Genomic DNA, 24769 nt, shown 5'->3' with positions numbered 1-24769 from the left:
TTGAAGGATTGTTTGTCACCATGCAGGGCACTGCAGTAGTTCATCCTTCACCTGAGGGTTTGAGGATTGTGTTCTCGCTAATGTACAATTTTACTACGGAAGACAACAAATCACAAAACTGGGAACCCAAGCACCAGGGCCACGTTCCTGCTCTGTCTCTGTGGGCCACCTGCTTAACTTCTCCGAGCCTCGATTTCTCCATTTATGCAACGGGAACAGTAATACTGGCCTGCTGAACTACTGGGCACGTGTGATAACCAAGTGAAATAATTTAAGAGAAAGTACTTTGCAGACTGTCAGGGGCCTCCTCTATTAGTTTCCTTGTAGAGTGTGGGACCCACAGCCAAGCACTCTGGGGTGGGGGCCTAATTTCAACATTTCTATATGGGTGAAACATCAGATTCAAATTCAAGTAAGCCCTTCTGAACACTTGTTAAAACACCTTCTTTTTTTCTGGGACAAGGGCACATTTAGAGCTGAGCAATATAATCATCAGTGGAGATACCATAAAGAAACAACACGTATTCCTAGAAAAAGGGGGCGTTGCCCACAGAAATAGTCTAGATAAGGAGTCCAACAACCATAGCCCCTTGGCAAAGCCTCTTGAGGGGGTGTGTGTGTAAGTGATAATGAGTACTGTCTTTTAGGTGGGAGAGAGACTCAGGTTCAAGTCTAAACTTTGTCATTTCCTAGCTACGTGACTTTGGGCAATTTACTTAACCTTCCTGGAGCTGCCATTTTCCCATCTGTCCATGTGGCTAACAATGCGACCCACTCAGAGGTGCTGCAAGAATCAGCTGAAATGGAACCTGCGAGGAGCTTACTTACCATCATCATCACAATAACAACGTTATGGTTGGAAAAATAACAACAACCAAAACGATGGCAGGCAATGTTACTACACGCTCACACCGATCTTTGTCCAAAAAACTCTGTTATAGACATTCTCCAGATGAGAGGGCGAGGCACAGAGAGATTGAATAGTATCTTCGGGCTCTATCTCCAGATGGTTCGTGGCAACCACATCCAGGCCGTCTGGTGAAGACAAAGACATGGCAGGTTCTGCTCCGCTGTCACGCGTCTCTTTGCAGCTTAGTCCAAGGACAGTGCAGGAAGGACTATTAGGAAGAGGAAAATGAAGCAGTGCCTATGAAAAATGTTTTGCAGGCAATAAAGTGATAATTCCAGAAGCTTGTCCGTTTGGATAGTATTTAACCACTTACAATTTCGGAGAGCTGGAAAGGTTGAGCTGAGTCTCCAGCCTTTGACTAAGAAGTCTTCACATGGCCTCTGCGGTCGGTCACCAGGGCCTCACTCGCCCTGCTGACAGGTGACCTTATCACTTGCCTTGAAGATGCAGGGAGCAGGCTTTGAACATGGCAAACTAGCGACTGAACACCTGTCACCTCGCTCCTCCATGTGTCCACGAACCTCAGGCAGCCAGCTGAATTCCCAGTCATCCAATTTTGAGCATATGCCATTTCAGGGTAATATCAGTTGACGACAGTGTCTGTTGTCCTATAAATTAATTTAACACTCTCTCTCTGGAGAGCAGATGACTGCGTTCTAAAACCAATATTTTCACTCAAGTTATGACGGCTTGTAAAAACACGCAGTGAGCGGGGTTGACGAGGAGGTGTTAGGAAGCATATGATGTCCCAGGAGGCTCAACTGATTTAAATTTAGGTGGCTTGCTCCTCGAGGCAGCCGGTGTCAGAGCCAGTCGTCTCTCTCAGGGATGGCTGTGGTGGGGAGCAGCTAACAGACTGGGCAGGAATAGGAGCCCTGGTGCCGGTTGTGGGGGGACGGCCTGGTGAGAGCCAGAGTTGTGCTGAGGGACTCCGCACACTTAAGCATTAAAACAGAGAGAGGACTCTGGGCCTGTTCAAATTTTCCACTTCTTCCCGTTTCCATTTTGGTGGTTCCTGTGTTTCTGGGATTTATCCATTTCTTCCAGATTGCCCAGTTAGTTGCCAGATAATTGTCCATAATACTCTCTTATAATTGCATTTCTGCGTTGTTGGTTGTGATCTCTCCTGTTTCATTTGTGATTTTATTTGGGTCCTTTCTCTTTTCTTTTTTGACAAGGCTGGCTAGGGGTTTATCAATTTTGTTAATTCTCTCGAAGAACCAGCTTCTAGTTTCGTTGATCTGTTCTACTGTTGTTGTTTCTTATTTCTGTATCATTTGTTTCTGATTCTAATCTCTATTATTTTCCCTTCTCCTGCTGGATTTAGGCTTTATTTGCTCTTCTTTTCCCAGCTCCTTTAGGTGTGAGGTTAGGTTGTATATTTGGAGGAAGTAAAATTTTTATTAAGTAATCTGTTACTATAGTGAATGATATTTCCTAAACACTGAATTCTGGATGTAATGAAAATCTGTGAAGGGAGATAATGAAGAGAATAATACACTTGATTCTGGATCCATTCGGGATATTTCCTTCTTTCCTCCTCCCTTCCCCCTTCTCCTCTCTGTCTCTCCTGCCCATTGCTCTCTCCTCTCTCCTCTCTCCTGTATGATTCCTGCTTCTTTATTCTTTGACCCAAAATGCATCTTTATCTCAAAGGAATTCTCTAAGCAGTGGTCCATGTGGACTTTCATTCACATTCTAGTTTTTCCAGACTGTCCCTCCTACAGACAAATCATTTCATCTTTTCCTTGTTCTTTTCTGTAAATAAGTAATGTCTTTCTTCTACATATTATACATTGTCATTGTTGCCAGGTTTCCAAAGCTGAATAGGATGTGACCGTTTAAAGCGGTCACAGCGAATTAGAGAAAGATGGACAAGAAAATAAGGCATCAGGGCGCCTGGTGGCTCAGTCGGTGAAGCGTCTGCCTTTGGCTCAGTTCATGATCCCGGGGTCCTGGGAGTTGGGCTCCCTGCTCAGTGGGGAGCCTGCTTCTCCCTCTGCCTCTTCCCTCACTCGTGCTCTCTCACTCTCTCAAATAAATAAATAAATAAAATCTTTTTTTTTTTTTTAAAGAAAAGGCAACAAAATATGATAGATACTCTGCTTGAAGTCTGTGCAGGAAAATCTCAAAAAAAATAATCTAAAGGTTGGAGAAAGCAAAAATATTTCATAAAGGCAGGGATGCCTAAGTGGAGCATTAGTAGGCATTAACACTATTTATTCATTAATTGAGCAAGCATTTATTGAGTGCCCATTGTATACTTGGAACTGCACTAGGGCCCCAGGGCATGAAATTTACCCAGGCATAACCTTGCCTGGCACTCAGTAAATACTCGTTAAATGGCCCAAGGAAGGGGCTCACTCTGATTTACCTGGGGAGTATGGAGCAGCCCTCTGCCTTCTCTGTAGATAGACATGAAACTTTTAGGGGACTTCCAAGGAGCCCAGAATATTTGTGGGTTAGGTAATTTAGAGTGCAGGCATGAGCACGGACAAGGAGGGCCACCCAATAGCTGCATTGTTGTACAGTGCACAACCTGGAAAACAGTGTGGTCATGAAGGCATAGTGAGAAAGCAGGTGGGGAAGGAAGAGTAGCCAAACCAACCAGTGTTTTGTGCGTCAGGCTGGTTGTTCTCAGAGCTGGCAGGGGAGGGCCAGAGGTCACAGAGGGGATATCAGAATCGCTGGGAAATTGTTTCTTCCAATTTGCAGTGTTTGCAGCAGCCCAGATCTGCTTAAACTTCATCAAGGCCATTGGGAGAAATGTTGAGACAGATTTTTATTTGTCTTGTTGTCTTGTTTCTGCGTTTTTTTTTTTTTTCTTTTCCCTTCAGCACTGAGAGATGTTGCTAAGTCTGTAATGAATCTTCTTTCTTTTGGTAGGATCGAAGGCACAGTGAGGCATGAGGCTGGTTGTAAAAACTATTAACAGCCAGCATGGGCCTAACGTGCAAACACTACCGCTTCCCAGCATAACAGTATTGGAGAAGATTTGTAGCAATTCTAACTTATTTTTCTTTGCTTGAGAAGAAACACATCAAACAACAGCATAGAAAACCAATATTAAATACTCAGTTGACATGTGCATGGCTGCTTCCAGTCGAGAGGGGCTATCTTCGGGAATGGAGAACACAAGATTGTTCGATATGGGGGAGCATTAGAAAGAATGGCAGTGGGATCCCTGGTGGCGCAGCGGTTTGGCGCCTGCCTTTGGCCCAGGGCGCGATCCTGGAGACCCGGGATCGAATCCCACATCGGGCTCCCGGTGCATGGAGCCTGCTTCTCCCTCTGCCTGTGTCTCTCTCTCTCTCTCTCTCTCTCTCTCTGTGACTATCATAAATAAATTTAAAAAAAATAAAAAAAAAAAGGCAGTGTAACTGAACAGAGAATCAAAGCCCAGTCCTACTTAAACCTACAGCTATCTGGCTAGAAACACATTCCATCCTAGTACCTGCACTTGACACATGTTTATTTCTGAAGTCCTTGGGACCACAGCAAATTAAGCTTCTGAAATGAAATTTGATGTTTATATAGGGTTTATTAGAACGTAGCACCATAAATCATTTTACATGGGCATTTAATTTGCTTGGGCTGCTTATTACTACTCCTGACATTGATGGTTCCTTGCCTGTGCTAAATTTCACCTGGTAAGGAAGCAGCTAGGAAAATCCAAATCTAAGAGTTTTATAGAAACTAGTGGGTGTGGCGTAACGGGAAAAACGATTCTTGCTCAGTTCTGTCATTGATTTGGGCTGTGATCTTGCACAGCTTGCTTAAGGGCATCAGTTCTTCTCAAAGCATCCGTTTTCCCATCTTATAAAATGGAGCAATGCTGAAAATGACATTATCGGTTAAGTAAAATCAAGTAGAGGCTGTGGAAGCATATGTGAAAAAGGGTATTAAAAAAAATTTAAAAAAATAAAAATAAAAAGGGATCCCTGGGTGGCACAGTGGTTTGGTGCCTGCCTTTGGCCCAGGGCGCGATCCTGGGGACCCGGGATCGAGTCCCATGTCGGGCTCCTGGTGCATGGAGCCTGCTTCTCCCTCTGCCTGTGTCTCTGCCTCTCTCTCTCTCTCTCTCTCTCTATCGTAAATAAATAAATTTTAAAAAAATTAAAAAAAAAGAAAAAGGGTATTAATGCGATTGCATTATTGCTACTGTTCTGAGCTCGCATATGGGAGACTTAAGAAATGAGAACCACGTCATCACTGTCTTCGGAGAGCTCACGTGTTATTAACAGAGGCGTGCAGTGCAGGTAGATGGGCAGTTACAGGACACTGAGCCAAACACTGAGATCACCAGTAATCTAAACGGCACAGCAGCAAGGAAGCATTCACTTATCTAGTTGACGAAGGTGATGGTGGTGGAGAATTCTTCAGACAGAGGTGAGGTTTGAAATAATGTCTGGGGTCCTGGCAAGTAGGGAGGGCAAAGCAGAAAGGACACTCCACATTTAGGGACAAACATGCAAAAGCAAGACAAACAGGCAAGTTCCCTGCTGTTGTCAGGGAACACAGAACTAAAATAATTCACTGGTCCCTGAGCTCAGGGAGGGGCAGGGGAGGCCAGCAGGAGGGGTCTTGGTGAATAATGTATGCAAATAAAGGGGAATGAACAGGAGCCCAAGGGAGAGCAGGGAGCTAGGGAAGGCATTTAGGCCTGAAACCATCTGACAGGCATTCCCTGTTTGACTCCAAAGGCATTGGAATTCCCTTCGGGGGAAATAGATTTACTAAATGGATCAGAATCAGCAAGGCTAGAGGCAGTGGGATCCTCAGGGTGGCCCATGGAAACGATGAGATGCCTAGATGAATAGCAGCCACAATAGCATAGACCCTGAGACACATCTTGGGGAGAAATGAATGCTTTTGGTGTCAGACTAGTTACAGAGAATGCCCATCCTCCCAACTCTTTTAGAAAAAGGCCTGCGGAGCTAGAAGGTGGAAGGTGGCCGGCCCGTTATGCCCTTGCATTTATTTGGAAGCTCAGGGAAGCAGCAAGGACCAGAACTATAATTTGAGAGACAAAAGCAGAGAAAACTATGAGATTCCAAGTACAGAGTGGTCAGAGTGAGAAACACAGTGGAGAAAGGACTGAATCCTTCAGAATCATTTGCAACAGCAAAGCTTAAAAGTAGACAGAAGAAATGGAACCTGTGAGAGAGGCAGAGAAAGTACAAGGAGGGAGGCAGGAGGACGTCCAGGAAAGAGAATTAAAGAGTAGCGAGTTTCACAGAAGGAGTGGTCCACACTATCAGACCCCTTAGTTGAGTGATCAAGAAACATAAGGATTAAGGACCATCCATTCTATTTGACGATTCTAGAAGACATCCGATTCCCTTCAGTGTGCGGTGGGTTAACAGGTGGCGGCAGCAGCAGTGGGTAGTGCACCGGACAATGAATAGGAAGTTGGAAGTGAGGGCATCACGTGTAAGTTTACCAGAAACCTCAGATGTAAGGTTAAAGGTAGGAAAACGAAGGAGCCTTAGGTGGAAGGAGGAGAGTTTTGCTTTGTACAAGAGTGGGAGAGGCTTGGGCACGAAGGATAAAGATCATCATAGGTTAAGTTGGAGACAGAGAGGAGAGACGTGATGTTTGATGCAGGAGCTTCTGCATGGAGGTAATGGGAGATAGGACATATGGGGAGGGGTTGACTTTAGACGGAAGGACTTCTTTCTGTGATGAGGACAATGGAGAAAAGGACCAACGTAGATTGGCCAAAATTAGCCAGTGGAGGAAGCTACGCCCGATGATGGTGAGGCCCTCAGTAGAATGATGGGGACAGAGCTGAGTAGCATGTTTGAGAGGAACAGGGAGGAATAGGAAATGGAGCTGACCAAAACCTCAGGGTTCAATTAATTGCAACTGGCCTCACGTCACTAAGCCCTGAGATGAAAAGAGTTCTTCCAGCAGGAGCTCAGCTGCTCTACCCTGATTTAGAAGGAAGATTATACCCTTAAACCAAAGCTGGGGTTTTGTAGGGCACGCCCTGTGGGAGGTGGGAGGGAAGAGTTGAAAGTGGTTTGGTTTATAGCAGGTTGATTTGATTTTAGGTTAAACTGTAGGGGTTATGTTTATGGAGATGGGGATGAGTATTATTATTATTTTTTAATCCTGAAATTTAGGATGTATGAAGATAAGGCATGGGATTTAAATCTCCATAATCAAGGATGTAAACGCTTATGACCCTGAAATCTTAATCCCATGCTTGAAACTCTTGTTCAGTTTGACCACTGGCCTCCTTAGGGAGGTATAGACTGCTGATTACCTCTCAAAGGATATGGAAGAGGAGGGGGGCAGAAATCGATTCCTACGTTGTTCACATTCAGCATGACTCTGTTTCACGTTGGATCCGCTCTGCATGCGTGGATTCCCTAAAGAATCTGCAAGAAGGGTTTGTAGCGAAATGATCACATACGCCAGGCAGGAAAAAAAAAAAAAAAATCACATTTCTTTTGATGTTTTCCAGAGTTAGCGAATTGTCTACAAACTGTAGATGGGAGGTTTTTTTCCGGTGGAAATAGCCTGCTCGTGGTCAAGTGAATTTGGGTGTTATGTCAGGCTTCATACCAAGGATGTTTGGAGGCAACTCCTAAGTGTAATTTGCAGGGCTGGGAGGTGCTGGAACGTCAACAATAGGTAAAGCTGTTCTCCAGAACATGGGAAAAGGGATCAGAGTACTGTTTTGATTACAATTTTTGTCCCAGTAAGTCCACATTTTGGAAGCAGGCAGTAGAGACACACACAGGAGCTTGTGGGAATGGAAGTAGGTCAGTCAAGTTATAAAAGCCTTGATGGATTTTGTTTTACAATGGACTGTTGTGGGACAAGTATTGGACTAGAGTCAGGAAATCTGGGTGCTAGTCTGAGCAACCCCAAAGATCTGGGCCTCAGGATCTTCATCTGAAAATCAAGATCGTGGTGCCACTGGCAGGACCAGGGGAGGCAGTAGGGTTACGGCTGAATCCTGACTCCTTTTGTTTGCTTTATATTACGGGGGTTCCCGTTGAGATTTTAATGAATAGATTCTCATGCCATAAGTTTAAAAACTTCTAGCTAGATGTTTCTGAAGACCCTTTCTATTCTGATTCTATTCTCAGTTTTATTCTCTAAATGAGAATAACCAGTAGAGTAAAATTTAACTACAATTTTTTTCATGAGTCTCAGTTTTTATTGATATCTAGCACAATTACAATTTTATTACGTTGCACAACACCTGAAACTGCTTCACGTCAACCACATGAATCAGGATTTTGTAACTTGAGTCCATGGATGGATTTCTGGGAGTCTGTGAAACCCCTAAACACACATATAAAATTTCATGGATACAAGCATTCGAAAAGAGAGTCCAGAATTTCCATCAGATTCTCAACAGGTAAATGAAAGCAGTCAGCACAAATCATCTTCCACTTGATGGGTGTAAAAATACTCCAGATCCCAAACCGACACAGCAAGAGGAATTCAAATAGATTTTATAGTCTCTGCAATGAAAATGACTCCCCAGATCCCCTCACACCACCCTATGTCCTTCCCAAGGTCACATTGCCAGTGCGTATGCAGAATATTGTGCGCAGGGAACAGAGTCAGCAGGGTCTTTGATGATGGAGCAGCATCTCTCCATCACCTTATATTTTCTGATAATTGAAAGAAGCCAAGATCAAATTCTTTGGCTCTCCATGCCAAACCTCTACAGCTCTGACATGTTTTTACTAGATAAAAAGAACCATATATTCTTCACTTTCTTAACCTGTAGCTTTGTTAATCTGGAACTCTAGATGGCCCGTAGGCCGGAAGGTAAGTTATTTCTTAAGTAGTTAGAAGAATAGGAGTAAAGGAAAACGAATGTTTGGCCATTCAGCAACATCTTGCCTTGAAGGCCTCAGTGACTGGGGAAGACTTGGATGCTCCTGAGTGCATTTCTGTTCTAGTTCATGTTGATTATTTGTGTGATTATTCACATTACATACAGTAGCAGACATTTCCACGCTCTTTTGAGTCCTGGTTCAAAGGGATATAACCTGGGGGCAAGAACAGAGCACTTATCCGAGGCAGAGGACAGAAAACAGGGGCAGTGATGAGGCTGTCTTGGAACATCAGATGTCAGAGAGAAGCCCCTGGACATATTCAACCAAACAAGGGATTATGCATGGATCCGGATTCCCATGGCAGGGTGAAGCTGGATCCCGGGGACGTGTGCCCATGGTCCACTTGCATGGGAAAAACAAAGCTTCTTTCATAAACTATATGCTAACTCAGACACTGTGCACCAAGTAGGAAAACAAGGGGGCATGAAAAGCCAGACAGACAAAAAAAACCCTAACAGTGCTAGGAATGAAGGCCGATTTGAGATACTGTAAGAATTCTCAGAAATGAATCTTTCTGCTCTTCTTTCGTTTCAGATGCTGCATAACAAACATGTCATGGTCCGTGTGGGCGGAGGATGGGAAACTTTTGCAGGGTATTTGTTGAAACACGACCCCTGCCGGATGCTGCAGATCTCCCGTGTGGATGGCAAAACATCCCCCATCCAGAGCAAATCTCCGACCCTTAAGGACATGAATCCAGATAATTACTTGGTGGTCTCTGCCAATTATAAGGCCAAGAAGGAGATTAAATGAAACTAGTTGGTCGCTGCAAGGGGACTCTCATAATGGCCTGTACCCACTCCTCCAGTGTAGTCAGTTTAGTTCACACGCTCTGAAAATTACTTTGGAAAAAGGCATAACAGACAGAAAAACGTCATTACTGAAAAACGTTCAGAGAGTAGCACTATTTATTTTGATGCTTCTGTAGACAATGACCAATTAAAAGAAATTCTAAGCTCAGATTTAAATTAGAGAAAGTGTAGGCAAATTATTATTTCTCAATTATGTGAACACAGTATTTAGCACACGATATTAGAAATACAATTCTAGCTAGAGATTAAAACTGCTATTAGGAGAAAATATTTAGGATTTCTAGGTAAGTCAACAGGAAGTGCCTGCCTTATGTCTACAAAAGGCACCCCAGACTTCTATCATTGCAGGATTTTTAAGATAATTTTTAAAAAGCGACAATTAATGTGATAATGTGCTACTAAAAAATATTCAACAGCACTATTAAGTACAGAGTGTTCACGACAGTAATACTTTAATGGAAAGGCCACTTCAGAAAAGTTTACATTCACTTGGAAGATTGCCTTAAAGTTTATCCTTTACCTTTGACCAAATATCTGGGGTACTTTTGGAAATTTTCAGTACACCCCTTAGAGAATCGCTTATGGAGTGTTTCACACATTCCTAAGCACCTGGTTGTGTTGAGACTTAGTGTAATCCACACACATAAGCTGCCATACGTTTATATTTTGACAGAGTAAACTGTACAGTCAAATGTTCATTGACTTCATGTTATTTTAAAGCATTTTCTTATGAAAATATATCTTTAGTTAATCCTACTTTGCTATGCTGTCTAGTAAAGTAAATTCACTGTAGCTGATGATGTTACAGACTTATGTATACCCTTGTATACCTAGGACAGGGCTGTTCTGTACCCATAAGCAGCACGCTATTGTCCTCACTGATTCAAGAATTAAAAAGATAAATTAAAAAAAAAATCATCTGTCTCCATATCAATGCTTCATTCCGAAATAAAGCTGATCTTTAAATGGCAACTTTCTAGGAAGTTCTAGGAAGAGTCAAATTAGGGTTACCTAGTACTTCTTTGTGTTGGGCAGCTGGGTGATGACACTGTTTGTTCCCCTAGCAGAAAATTTAAATATTATCATAGATAACCCCTTAAGTGTTACCCTGAGTGTAAGTATAGGCAGAGTTAAATTTTCATCTCTTCATTTTTCGACAACAGCAGCAAAAATCCACCTTTCTTGTTGCAGAAAGTTAGGAAGTAGCTCATTTTGTCACATGACTGATTTAGTCAAAGTACACACAACCTGCTAATTGTGAAGTTTTTAAACAAAAGACATTGTACTGGAATGTGGTACTGGAAGTGATAGTAATCATTCTGGGGAAATGAAGTTTCATCAGAAATAAAATCACCTTGGAACAGTAATAATTGTAGTATCTTTTAAAACGCAGATGTTGAGCCATTTGATTTTTGTTACTAGCCTAATATTAGCACTGCATTTCTATTGGCAATAATGTTTTCTTTTTTTTTTTTTAAAGATTTTATTTAGGAGAGAGAGAGAGAGAGAGAGAGACCCAGGCAGAGGGAGAAGCAGGCTCCATGCAGGGAGCCTGATGTGGGACTCAATCCCGGGTCTCTAGGATCACGCCCTGGGCGGAAAGCAGGCGCTAAACCGCTGAGCCACCCAGGGATCCCGGCAATAATGTTTTCATCAAAACTTTCTCCTATGCTTAAATTCTCTCCATAGACGTATCTATGTCTTCAATAATAAAATTAATTTCATTAATTTGGTTTAAAAATGCATAGGTTAACAAAAATAATACTAATCCCGTCATCTATTTTGTTTTCTATGCTAATGTACCAAATCACCAGGAACTTAGTGTCTTAAACAACACACATTTATTATGTTATAGTTCCATAGGTCAGAAATTTGAGATTGTCTCACGGGGCTAAAATCAAGATGTCAGCAGGACTGTGCTCCCTTCTGGGAGCCTAGGAGCGAATCCGTTTCTTTGGGTTTTCCACTTTCTAGAGGCTGCCCCATTTCCTTGGCTCATGTCCTCCTTTCTTTATCTTTAAAGCCAGCAATACAATATCTCACTGATACTTCTTTTATTTACACCTTTTTGACCACAGGTTGGAAGGATTTTCTGCTTTTGAGGATCCAGATGGTTAGATTGGGTCCACCTAGAAAATGCAATACAATCTCCCTATTTTAAGGTCATTAACTGAATCACATTTGAAAAATACTTTTGCCATAAACATGCAAAAAACTAGATTTTTTTTTAAAATTTCTCAACTGTGTTTTATAGCTTTTAGTTCAGATCTTTTACTTCTTTTTTTTCCTAAGAATTTTATTCTATGTGATACTATGATTGAAATTATTTCTTAATTTTCAGATTATTACTTGCATACAGAAATAGAACTGACATTTTCTTATTGATTTGGTATTCTGCAAACTTGCTAAAACTCATTAGTTCTACGAATTTGTGTATAGATACTTAAGAATTGTCTACATGAGATGCTTGGTATTTTTTAACCTACTTTAAGTAGGTCTGTAACTTATAACCTATCTGAGAAATGTAGAATGAGAAAAGAGTACCTTAGGAATTCGGCAGAGTAAGGAGTTAGGACAACTCCTTGACTTCTAACTTACGTGACGAAACAGATTTCAGAAAAATAGCCTAGAAAGAGTCAATTTGTGGGCAAAACTAATTAGTTCCACTTGAGTGTATGTTTGACGTACTTGCAAAAAGTTGGCTCAAACCTGTCTGTGACTAGAGGATGCTAATTTGAAACTCAAGTCAGATATGGTGCTATAAAAATAGGCAATGCAATCCAGAAAATAATAAAGTAACTGGCCAGTTAACTTATGAATATTCAGTTCTAAGACCATAATAATCATATTTAGAGGCAACATTTGCAAGATGAAACATATCTAGATCAGGTTAAGAACAGGTTAATAAAAAGTTATGTCATATGAAAAATTTAAACTGTTTGAGTTGTTGAAACAAACTTCTCTGATTTAACCCAAAACATGTTTAAAGCCTGTAAAATAAACAAATGCCTTCTCGGTGGCTTTTGAGAAAATCAAAGAAAATGCCTATGGAGCCATATTTGAATCAACCCAAAACACATGTAGTAGTCATTGGAATTTGAGATGCTTGTCTGAAAACGTTCTTTTTAAAAAAGCACCAAACACGTTATATATACGTCAACACAGATACGAATGCCTATCTGCCTACGTCTCTCTTATCGACCTATCTATGCAGATATTATTCAAAGCTAAAACTGACAAGTTACTTTTTCTTCTAAGGGTGTAGTATAAATTCTTAGTAAAGATAAATAAGTCAAACTGTTGGAAGAGAAAAGGAAAATTCAAAGCTTGTGTCGATTCTCCTGGGGTACCAGGGATGACAGCTAGAATCTTCATATTACTTTCCAATTTCTCAATGAACACAGAACACTAAAATGTCATTTTTAGTCATTTACAGAAAAAGAAGCATACTTATCTATAAATTCTTAAGAATTTTTATATTCCTATAAATTCAGGGATTGTATGGACATACCAAACAGCCTTTATTTAGTTCTCTCGTTCTCGTTCATCCCAAAGAGCTGAAAGTATCATGGTTTCCATAACCTTTCACCCAAGTTCTAATTATTTAATACTCAGTAAAGATAAAATTTTGTTAAAGAGAGGGCCAAAGTCAATTTTTATATAGGAAAAAAAGTATATTTGTGTCCCCATAAAGCAATACAGAATTTATAACAAACCACGTGTGTGAAAACTATTAATTACATTCCAAATACAGTCGGTGGAACCAAAGTATCACATACAGATGTTTTAAAAGACATGCAGCATGTCAACAAAAGGGCTGTGATTATAACAACTTTTTGTTATCATATTAATTTGACTATTAGAATCAAGAAGCAGTAGTTAAAAAAAGCAGTGGTTTTAGCATTTTACATTTTAACATGACAGTTAATATATATGCACTTTACTGTTTCAGTTATATTTTAGTAATCTGTTGGAGGGCTTGGGTGACATATTAAGCATTACCGTGTTTTTCTATTTAAATTATGATTTATGGGAAGCTGGCTCCAAGTTAAGGTTTTCATCAAGAACTGATTCATAACTTGATGAGGGAGATGCTTGGATACATACGTACAATTCTTTTTTCTAGTAGTCACTTATTGGTTTCCTATCAAGCATCTAGTCTCCTCTTTTCCCTTCCCCTTCCTTAAACTATTCTTAATGCTTTTGTATCACCCATTGGCCTCTGCGTCCCATGTGGTTTTTGGGAAAGTGGACTACACCCATGGAGGCAGGCCATGCATGACTGGCTGGAGCAGCATATCCCACTCTTCCTAGAAAGCAAAATACATCAACATCTCATTCAAGGTTCAACAGTAAATAAACCTGGTATTTGGATATGAACTTTGTTAGAAATAGGGCATTATCCCTGGATGTAAACCTTTGTTTACACCAACCCAAGTTGTAATTCTTTAAATATACTACAGTTAAAATTGTTCTTTCTATATTAAAGCAGAAGGAGGGATTTGCACAGTTCAAGGATAATATGCTTTGGTTCTATGTTCAGCTACTGAGGATCTTTTTCCCTTGGAGAAATTAACATGTTCATAAAGTCAAGAATTTTATTTCTAAGATACAGTTTAATGATTTCACTATCCTTTGTGAACAAAAAGAGCACTCATCTTCTAAAGGATGAAGAAAATTGAGCCTATCTATCTAAATATATATCTTGACTGGATATTCATAACCCATTTTACACCATAATAGAAAAAAAGTAATTTTTCCAATGAAGAGTCAAGAGATTTGTATTAGAGTTCAAATTCTTTAAAATTAGCATATACAACATACTGCCATATAACATAAGTCTTGTGGGATGAGCACAATAATGGCTCAGTTTTTTGTAAATCGAATGAGCTGGTCTATTTAACTTATAATCTCTATTGGTACTGTCTATGAATTCTGATTTAGGGCTCAGATTGTGGCCCTGTCATCCAAAAGAGTTAGCAACCAAATTAGAAGATACAGCAATTCTTCTATTGTAGCTTATTATATATACTAGAAAGAAAACTCAAAAAGCAAAAATGCTGTAAACTAATGTTACTAATAAACAAAAATCTGGAAAGTTTAGAACTCTGCATCACATAGAATTACCTCATGTTTTTATGTTTAAAGTAGACCTTTTAAAATACAACACCTATTTCTATTTCATACATTCACACTTACCTTGGCAATTACGCATCTGTATAAATAAATACAAAAGAATAAAAACACCTGTGAAATTTGGACAAATATATTACTACTCAGTATAGCCCATCCAGATTCTTAGTTTAACCTCATTCGTTTCCCACAAAGATCTTCAGAGCTGAATCTGGTATTGTGCAATAGTACATCACTGCCCTCTGATGGCACTGCTAACATATAATTTCAAATTCAGCAAGCAAAAAAAACCCACTTTTATTGCAATGTAAAATACTATATGTTAATTTTATAAGCCACAGAAATAGAAAATAAATTAGGAGAAATTTATCATTTTCTACAAATTTTCATGACTTAGTAAGTTATAAAAGTTTACAGTGTTCCTTCACATAAGCCCTTCAAGATTTTCCCTGATGATCAGTTTAAAGGCACAAAGTCCATAAGTTTAAGCAAAAGCCTTCATAGATAATGAAATAAAAGGAGATATAAGGCTAAGCAGAAAACTACAGACTGCGAGGTCATTAATAGAGGAGAGAAAATACAACGGCAAACTTTAATGTCTGAGATGTATGCAGACTTTACATGCGATATATATTCATTCACTATTAAGGTCCATATTTTAAGTACTAAAAAAGGCGAATCACCTGCCACCTGCAGAAGAGCAAATATAAGAAAGTAAGTATTTAATGAAAAGTCTGGCCGTTTTCTATGTTAGGAAATCAAAAGCATTTTCAGTACATCAATATTGAAAAAGCACTGACTGCATTTAATGGCACTAAAATTACAAAGTCTAAATATTCGTTTATTCAAAGAGAAGAAATTAAGCTGAGGACATCCACTTGATTGCAGATAGTAGTTACTGGCAGTAGACTCTTCCACTCATGCTATGCTTATGAGACTGTCCACTAGAAAAGATAAAAATATATGGAGAAAAGTAAATTTTATGTAAAGTGATGGAAAAATAAAAATATCCTAGTGAACAGAAATAGGAATATGGGCTATAGAAATGCAAAATGATTTCTGCACGTAGCAGTGGTTAGTATAATTTTACATTATGGTCAAACGTCTGAATCAAGACACGTGATCGTTTAAAAACCTAACGAAGTAAAACGAAATCTCTAGGCAGATTAATGAGTAGCTAAATCCCAGATATCCAGGTCAGCTCAGGAAAAACACAACAAGAGACCACAAAATAAAACACAATGAACCCTTAAAATAAAAACAGAGGAATTCCCACTTGCGGCAGGGAGCCCAGCTATGGCAGAAATTATGTAATGGTTTGGCAAGGTCTTTTCCTTGCTTGACTCGAGAAACTTGTTCTGTTCACTGAGGTCTATTAAATCCGCAGCAGTAAATCCTGAAAAGAGCCACTGGGATGGTACCAGGGATTTACCAGTCTCCCGAGGACTGGTTTTCATGTACATCCAAGGAATTTTATTGGGTGTTATGTATTTTCTAAAAATCTGTATTTAAAGTTTTAAGAATTAAGGGTTCATCCAAGTAAAGTTGCTTTTGTTTATCTTAGGGCTTCTAGGAGACTCCAACATTGTGCCTTTTGTAATCTCTAAGAAAGGGATTCAGTGCACAATGTGGTGTCCAGGATTTAAATTTGGTTTGTTTTCTACCACGGTACTCTGTTTCCCACAATATATCTCTGAAGATGAGTGTTAAAAACACCGGAGCAGTGATTCTCGATCTGGTTTGGCTTTAGGCTCCCTTGAGGAGCTTAAAGAAGTCCTGATGACTAAAGCTCACTCTCAGAGGTTCCGACTGGTATGGGGTGGGATCCGGGGGTCAACCGTTTTTTGAAAGCTCCTCCTGACATTCTCCCACGTGGCCAAGGTTGAGAGCCACTGCGTCCGCCATCTGCCACTAGTCCCGTCCTGTCTGACCTCTGAATATAAGGCTGCCTTGCTGTGAAAGACAGTATGGGGGGGAGGGGTCCTCAAGAAATGAAAAACAGGAATACCATATGATCTGGTAATTCTACTAGTGGGTATTTACCCAAAGAAAATGAAAACACCAAAAAAAAAAAAAAAAGAAAGAAAGAAAGAAAGAAAGAAAGAAAGAAAGAAAGAAAGAAAGAAAGAAAGAAAATGAAAACACCAATTTGAAGAGATATATACACGTGTATATTTATCGCAACACGCTTACAATAACCAAGATATGCAAGCAATCTAAGTGTCTATCAATAGATGAATGGATAAAGGTGTGCTGTGTACACACACACACACACACACACACACACACACACCCTGTGGAATATTACTCAGCCATAAAAAAGGATGAGATCTTGCCATTTGCAACAACCTGGGTGGGCCTCGAGGGTATTATGCAAGGTGAAATTAATCAGATAAAGACAAATACTACATGATTTCCCTTATATGTGGAATCTAAAAAACAAAACAAATTTTAAAAAGTCATTAAGTACAGAGAACAAGCTGCTGGCTGCTGGGAGGGAGGAGCAGGAGGATGGGGAAAAAGGGTGAGGGTTAGTGGGAGATACAGGCTTCCCATCACGGAACGAGTAGGTCACGGGGGGAAAGGTACGGCACGGAGAACACAGTCCACGTACGGTGACAGATGGCAGCTGCACTCGTGGTGAGCACAGCGTAACGTGGAGATTCTGGGTCACTCTGCTGCACGCCTGAATCTGACATCACATTGTGTGTCCATAAAAAGAAATTAAAAAGGTAAAAAAATAAGATTGCCTTTCCAATTATCCTAGGCAGAGACAGGGAAAGGACAGGTTTTCCTCGTACTACGGAGTCCAGTTAGGAAGAATCTAGCTACAGAACAGGATCTCCAGGCCTGGCAGCAGCTATTAGGACCCTAGGCCAAGGGGTTTGAAAATTAAAGTTACACTCTGCCTTATGCTTCCCCTTCTGTTAGCTCTGAGCCTCTAAAATTTATTTTGAACGTCACTGTTTGCTTTCGATGCTCTGCGCAGGTGGTCAAGGAGAAAGGAGCACGTCCCTTAAAGCTAGTGTATTTATGGTGGCTCGTTAGGAATATTCCAAGGGAAAATGACACAGCGTGCAACAGCCGTTGTTTATCAGAATGAGCCACGGTCCAACTTTGATGGCGATTTTTATTAACGGAGCCAGAGAGCTTTCTTGTAAGAACCGTCCACAGAGAAAAACAGGTACTTAATTTAAAACTGAGATGATTTATTTTAATTCTGAGCGTTTCTGGAGGGATCAGCAGCTGTACGTGGCCTAATTTACTTCTAATCTATAGGCTGCTGGCCATGCTTCAGGTTTAATTAAGAAGGCTCCTTTCTTTCTTAGAGTTTAAAAGCTGATGTGAAATTTGTTACGTTAGAGTATGTCAAGAAAGTACCTTCTTAATTCTGGCTACACATAAAGTATCTTTTTCTTATAACATTATACGTGATTTTGATTGTCAGCCAGCACTTCTATTTCTTCTATTATGAAACACTGAAACTCAGCATTATTTCCAGTCCTACAATTTAATTTGTAAAACCCAACAGAATTGAGAAAACAGTAAATCAAAAACAGAAATTATGAAAATTAATTTCTGTCTTTGCACTTTGAGAACCTTCTATGAAGTGGCATAGACCTGTACCTCAGCAGAATAATTCAACATCTATACTTCTGATAAACATTTGCCTTTGTATCAACCAACTGTTTTACTTTACAGATTTCTCTATTCTATTCTGGAAGTATATAAAAAAAATGTTAGCACAATGGTCACAGCTATTTACCTTAACATTGAAACCAATCATCCTACACGTTGTTAAGTTAATGATTAAGAAATTTGTTTTCTTTTAATTTCATTTATTATACAAAATTAGATGAAGTAATATATCCTGGTAAAAAACACATAGACGACTCTTATCTCTATGTGATATTCTAAGAAGCCAGAATCACCTCTGCTCAGGAAGTTCCTAAATTGCCTGCCCCATAGGCTAGAAGGATATATATATGGTATTTACATAGTTTTAAGAGCAAAGAAAAGCCGGTGTTGTGATGCTGTTGTATGGGTAGCTAAGTCGAAGTGAGGATAGCAAAACACCTGGAGGAGATGAATCACTATGTAGTACACCGAAACTAAGGTAACGTTGTGTATTAACTAGACTTAATAAAACTATGTTAAAAAAAAAACCAACAGAATTGAGAAAATAGTAAATCAGCTAAATAAGTGCTAATAAGTCACTGACAAGTTAAATATAAATGACTGAAATTCAGGACATTGTCCTTTTCACAAATATTAAAAATGGACCAAAGAATAAAATCTTAGTATCTGGACAATTATTTTCTTGAGCTTTAACATGTAAAACAAAATCTTCATAGTCCTGCAGACCGTCAAGAACTGCAGCTGCCACCTTGGGAGGTGGGAGGTACACGTATCACATGCACATCCCCTTCCCCACCCCCGTATTGTCCAAATTGACAGTTGCTTAACCATGATAATGAGTGACAGCGGAAAGCTCGAAAACCTCAAACCACTGAGTGAAAAAATAAAGGTTATTTGCAAAAAGGGATCCCTCGTGTAATCCAATTTAATAAGATTAATGTACAAATGGAGATTAGAAATGTCTGTAAAATGACACTGAATTGGGGAAATTTTTACGTTCTTCTTCATACTCTTCATAGTAAGTTTCCCATGTGTTAGTATTAATTATATAAAGTACTAAGATAGTCTTAAGGTAATCAAGAAAAGCAATCTATTTTCATTTTGGGGGAAAAAAAAAGGCAGATCTACTACAACAAATGTTGGAATGTCCAAATAAATTGCCACTTCTTCCAATCTCTATTATTCATGCTTTTAAATTAATTCAAAATTTTCTGATAATCCATTGCAAGAGGAAATTATTCAACAGACTGCTACTGAAGTTTTTAAAAACTCCAGATAAATTAAACCTTAAGTAAATTTTAATACTTACCCTAAGTCCACCTTCTGGTGGGGGCCCAGATTCAGCCATTTGTTTTTCTATTTTTTCCTTTTTCTTTCTTTTTTCTTCCACAGACCGAACATCCAGAATGCCCCGAGATGCAGCCTTTAGAAAATGTATTAAGTGGTACAGAGAAACAACAAAATCAGTATTCAATATCCAAAAGGTGTGGGTTTGTTGCTTTTTGGGTTTTTCTTGGAAGGTGAGGGGTTTTAATTTTGGCTATAAAGAGTTAGACTATTTCTATAACAGTTTCATAGAAAACATCTTACTATTTCTTCATTGGGTATTTTTTTCTGTAAATCTCACATCTGTCAGTGTTTTAAAAGTCAAGGTAGCATTATCCCAGGGAAGGAGGTCATTTAAGGGCCAATCTTGCGTTACAGAAGACGTCTGTAATCTTCATGTATTAAATGATATAAATGCATTAATGTAACCTACAGAAATCATTTTGAAAAATGACTACATGTAAATTTACACGTTAGCGGACAGCATTCTCGTTAGAGAACACTAGTAATAAATAGAATAAAGTACACAGTTATCTCTGTGGGCAGAATTTTATGTCTACTCTTACCTCCTTCTGTCTTCTCTCTGCAGCCTCTGCAAGCTTTGCTCTTTTCTCTTCCTAAAGAAAATGTGTAAAAGCAGGTTTTTAGAAAGAATCAAAGCAAACATTATCACGGAGAAGTCCTATCTTAGAGGCGATGTAATTTACAAAAATATTTAGTATTTGTTCAAAATGTCCACTAAGACTGTCGCTATTTACACTGTTTAGGAGATCCTCAACTTCCTGAATGTCATCCTCCCAGTTGATTTTATCTTCAGGTAAGCACATTAACATAATAAATGTTTACGTAATACATAATAAATGTACATTTACATGATAAATGTTTTATATGCATATAAGACATATACAAAATCGGGTTGGCCTGTAAAATTATTTATTATTTTTTAAAAAAGGGGCTTATACGCTAGTCAGGGAAAGAATATAGAACAAATGACTTTTAGTAAGACAAGGAGAGGAATGCGTGGTTAGAAGTAGGCTGGGGTCGAGTCCCACGTCGGGCTCCTGGTGCATGGAGCCTGCTTCTTCCTCTGCCTGTGTCTCTGCCTCTCTCTCTCTCTCTGTGACTATCATAAATAAATAAAAATTAAGAAAAAAAAATTTTGAAGTAGGCTGGGGTTTCCAGGAAATGTCCACGGATGACCAGGGCTAATGCCATCGTGCAGGACACCAAGCCCCGAAGGAAACTTGTTAGGAGGCACGGGGGCGGGGGGGGGGGGGGTCCTCTTTCCATCATGTACTTCTGGCCTTAAAAAGTTCCTTAAAATCTCTAAGGCAGTAAATAGAATTCTCTGGGCTGCCGTGTTAATCATCCCTGTTTTCCATGCCACAATAAGCACAGCCATTCCTCCACTGCACCACAGTTCCTGGGCAACTACCTGCCCCAGGACCTTATGCCATGCGCTGAGGATGCAGCAGTGAAAACGCGCTGATGTGTCCACACACGGTGAGCGGACGGAGGTGAATGCAACCGGGTGGCTGCAGGTGTGCACAGCCGTGGGCGCTTGAGGGGATGCACCGGGGCGTGCGGGGGATCAGGATGGGGCCCGGGGTCTGCTTCAGCTGGGGTGGGCCCCAGCCAACTGCACAGGTGGGTGACATGCGGGTGCCGAGCCCTGTGCCCACCTGGGGGAGGGGAGGGCCTAGTCCATGCCGGCGGGCAGGGCAGCAGCGGGGCAGCAGCGGGGTCACCGGGGGCGGCAGCGGGGTCACCGGGGGCAGCAGCGGGGTCACCGAGGGCGGCAGCGGGGGCGGCAGCGGGGTCACCGGGGGCGGCAGCGGGGCAGCAGCGGGGTCGCCGGGGCAGCAGCGGGGTCACCGGGGGCGGCAGCGGGGCAGCAGCGGGGTCACCGGGGCAGCAGCGGGGGCGGCAGCGGGGCAAGCCCTCCCCCCACAGCTCGCTTCCTCCACCGCCTTCTCGTCGGGGCGACGCAAGGGGCGGGGTGTCCGTGGTCAGCAGCCGGGGCCGCGCTGTCCCGCGGAGCTACGGCCGCTCCCCCGCGCCTGACCCCGGCCCGGCCCCGCCGCGATCGCTGCCGCGTGAGCGCGTCCCCAGCACGTGACCCGGGCCCCGGGATCGAGCCCCGCCCCGCGCCCCGCGCCCCGGCCTCCCTCCCTCCCTCTCTCTCTGCGTCTCACGAATAAATGAATAAAGTCTTAAGGAAAATAAAATTCAAAAAACCAACAACTTGGAATTTAAGTGGGCACCTGCACTTTGTATACGTAAATGTGGTAACGTCACAAATCGTCCGCTCGTGACCGCGTACAGCGCGTGGTCCTCAGAGGAGGGAGGGAGGGGGGGAGGCTCAGCCCTGGGGCGCGGGTCCGGGGGCGCCCCCGCCCCCCCCGCCCCGCCCGCGCAGGCCCAGCGGCCGCACCGCCTCCCGCCACCCGCGGCCTCCCCTCCCCCGAGCAGGTGCGCGGTCGGCGGACGCGAGCTAGGGGCCGGCCGCGGCCTACTCACCAGGGCCGGCGACGGGGGCGCGGACTCCCCGGGACACGGAAAGCACAGCCCCATGGGGACGGCGGCTGGGGGCCCGCGGGCCCGCCCCGACCCGCAGTGCGAGCGGCGCCCGGAGCGCGGCGGCCCAGGTTCCTGCGCTCGCCCCGCCCCCGCCCGGCCCGGCGCCCCGCCCCGCCCAGGCGGCAACCCCCGCCCCCGGCCCCGCCCTCAGGGCAACGCCCCGCCCCTTGTGGCGCCGCTCCGCCCCGCCCATCTTCGGCTGCGCCCCGCCCCTCTACAACAACGCCCCGCCCATGGCCACGCCCCCGCCACGGACCGCCTCTGGCCCCGCCCCACGTCACGGCTCCGCCCCCATCTGCGACAACGCCCCACCCCTGGCCCCGCCCCCACTCCGTCCCTCTGCGGCAACGCTCCGCCGTGGCCCCGCCCCTCTCGCGGCCTCCCGCCCCGCCCTGGCTCCGCCCCCTCCCGTCCTGGCTCCGCCCCCTCCCGCCCCGGGCTCCAGACCAATGCCCGGGGGCAGACGAGGCCTCCGCCCCAGGTGGCGGGGAGCCTGCCGCAGAGAGCGGGAGGGAGACAGAAATAGATGCCCCACATTCTCTTCATTCGTTGGTCAGTGGGCAGATTGTTGTCATAGGTTGCCTTTTTAATACCGCCATGAACTTGGGGTTACAGGTACCTCTTCTTGATCATGCTTTGGTGACCTCGTCCATATACCCAAAAATGAGATTCCTGGGTCATTTACAGAGCAGTGTTAATTTTAATTGCTAAGGAATCTCCATAATGCTTTCCATGGTGGCTGCGCCAGTTGACCATCCCAGCAGCAGCTACAGGGCTCCCTTTTCTCCACATCCTTGCCAGCAAGGCCCTCTTGTCTTCTTGGAAAAAGACATCATAGCAGGTGTGACTCGAGACCTCGTCGTGGTTTTGATTTGAATTCCCTGATAATTAATGATGTTGAGCGCATTTCAGTGGCCATTCATATACTGTTGGAAAAATTTAGGTACTTTGCTCATTTTTAAAAATTGGGTCATTTATGGTTTTTTGCTCCAATTGTAGGATTTACTTGTATATTTTACATGTTAACCCATCATCCGATATGTGATTTGGAGATATTTTCTCCATTCCCTAGGTTGCCTTTTCACTTTGTAGCTTCCTTTGCTGTGCAGAAGGGTTTTTTAGCGTGATGTTTATTTTTTGCTTTTGTTGCCTTGCTGTTGGTGTCAAACCCAAAAGATCACCAAGACCAAGGTCAGTGAGCTTACTGCTTGTATTTTCTTCTAGGAGTTTTATGGTTTAAGGTCTTATGTTCAGATCTCTCATCCATTTGACTTGACTTTTGTGTATGGTGTTAAGACCATTTTTTGTTCTCTTGCATGTGGTTGTGCAGTTTTCCAAACACCAGTTATTGAAGACACGACCCTTTTCCCATTGTATGTTCTAGCATCCTTTGTCAGAAAATTAACTGGTCATATGTATGTGGGTTTATTTCTGGGCTTTCTAGTCTGCTCCATTGACCTTTTTGTCTGTTTTTATGCCAAACTGTACAGTCTTGACTACAATAGTTTTGGAGTACAGTTTGAAATCAGGAAATGTGAGGATTCTAGCCTCCTTCTTTCTTAAGAATGCTTTGGCAATTCAGGGTCTTTGTGGTTCCATACAAATTTTAGGATGTTTTCCTATTTCTGTGAAAAATGACATTGGAATTTTGATAGAGATTGCATTGGATCTGTAGATCGCTTTTGACAGTATAGACATTTTAACAGTATTAATTCTTACCTACGAACAGGATATTTTCTCATTTATTTGTGTCCATGGTGAACACTGATTGCTTTCTGTCCCTAGAGGTTGATGATATTTTCTAGAATTTCGGATAAATGGAATATCATATATGCCTTATCTTTAGATAGTTATCTAACTAAAAAGAGAGCTTTTAAAGTTCATCAGTATGATTGTAGGTTCCTTCAATAATATTCCATTGCTGTAAATATACCTCATTTTATTTTATTTTAAATCCGATATAGTTAACATAGTTTTAATTTCTAGTGTACAATACAGTGATTCAACAATTCTGTTGAATCTCAGTGCTCATCAGATAAGTAAATATACCACAGGTTTTCATTTTTTTAAAGATTATTATTTACTTGAGAGAATGTGAGCAGGAGGAAGGACAGAGGGAGAGGGAGAGAGAGAATCCCAAGCAGACTCTGCACTGACCCAACTCATGACCCAAGCCAAAACCCAGAGCCAGATGCCCCGATATACTACATTTTAAAACTCAGTTTTCCTACCCATGGACTTAATGGGCTGTTTGCATTTTGAGGCTGTTCTGAACAAAGCTGTGTACATATTCATGTACAATTCTTTGTGTGAACATGTTTATTTCTTTTTAGTGAACACCTGAGTGGAATAACTGGATCATATCTCACATGTTTGGAAAACTGTCAGGAATTTCTTTTCGTAGGTCACGGTGCTTATGCCGTTTCCATTCATAGCAATGATGGAAGTAAGGAAGTACCAGTTATTTCTTATCCTAGCCAAAGTTGATATGGTCAGCTTTT

At 41.9% G+C, this 24769-nt stretch overlaps 2 protein-coding genes across 5 annotated transcripts in view; one reads left to right on the top strand and one right to left on the bottom strand.

Annotated features, from left to right (window-relative positions):
• The window catches only part of GAS2 (growth arrest specific 2), a 127986-nt gene extending 117029 nt beyond the window's left edge, over positions 1–10957 (top strand). For all 4 annotated transcript variants that reach the window (XM_041730363.1, XM_041730364.1, XM_041730366.1 and 1 more), the window contains one exon: positions 9313–10957. In XM_041730363.1, coding sequence (XP_041586297.1) covers positions 9313–9531 — 219 coding nt within the window. In that variant the 3' untranslated portion in view covers positions 9532–10957. The remainder of the gene's footprint in view (positions 1–9312) is intronic.
• A 457-nt stretch (positions 10958–11414) lies between these two features.
• On the bottom strand, positions 11415–22367 carry LOC121476542 (small VCP interacting protein). Its single transcript, XM_041730634.1, has 4 exons — positions 22209–22367; positions 20255–20305; positions 19672–19785; positions 11415–15667 (listed from the first exon to the last, which is right to left on the bottom strand). The coding sequence occupies exons 1-4, from the start codon at positions 22260–22262 to the stop codon at positions 15653–15655; spliced, it is 234 nt and encodes a 77-aa protein (XP_041586568.1). The 5' UTR covers positions 22263–22367; the 3' UTR covers positions 11415–15652.
• Positions 22368–24769: the final 2402 nt, after the last annotated feature.

The sequence above is a fragment of the Vulpes lagopus genome, chromosome 15 (assembly GCF_018345385.1).
Source record: "Vulpes lagopus strain Blue_001 chromosome 15, ASM1834538v1, whole genome shotgun sequence".
In the NCBI taxonomy this organism is placed as follows: Eukaryota; Metazoa; Chordata; class Mammalia; order Carnivora; family Canidae; genus Vulpes; species Vulpes lagopus.
The sequence above is the reverse complement of the archived record's forward strand: the minus strand, read 5'-3'. Positions and strand labels throughout refer to the sequence as shown.

Coding starts and splice junctions, on each gene's coding strand:
- LOC121476542 (XM_041730634.1), bottom strand. CDS start 22,262: ATGGGGCTGTGCTTTCCGTGTCCCGGGGAGTCCGCGCCCCCGTCGCCG. Junction 20,306..22,208: donor CGCCCCCGTCGCCGGCCCTG/GTGAGTAGGCCG, acceptor CATTTTCTTTAG/GAAGAGAAAAGAGCAAAGCT. Junction 19,786..20,254: donor CAGAGAGAAGACAGAAGGAG/GTAAGAGTAGAC, acceptor CATTTTCTAAAG/GCTGCATCTCGGGGCATTCT.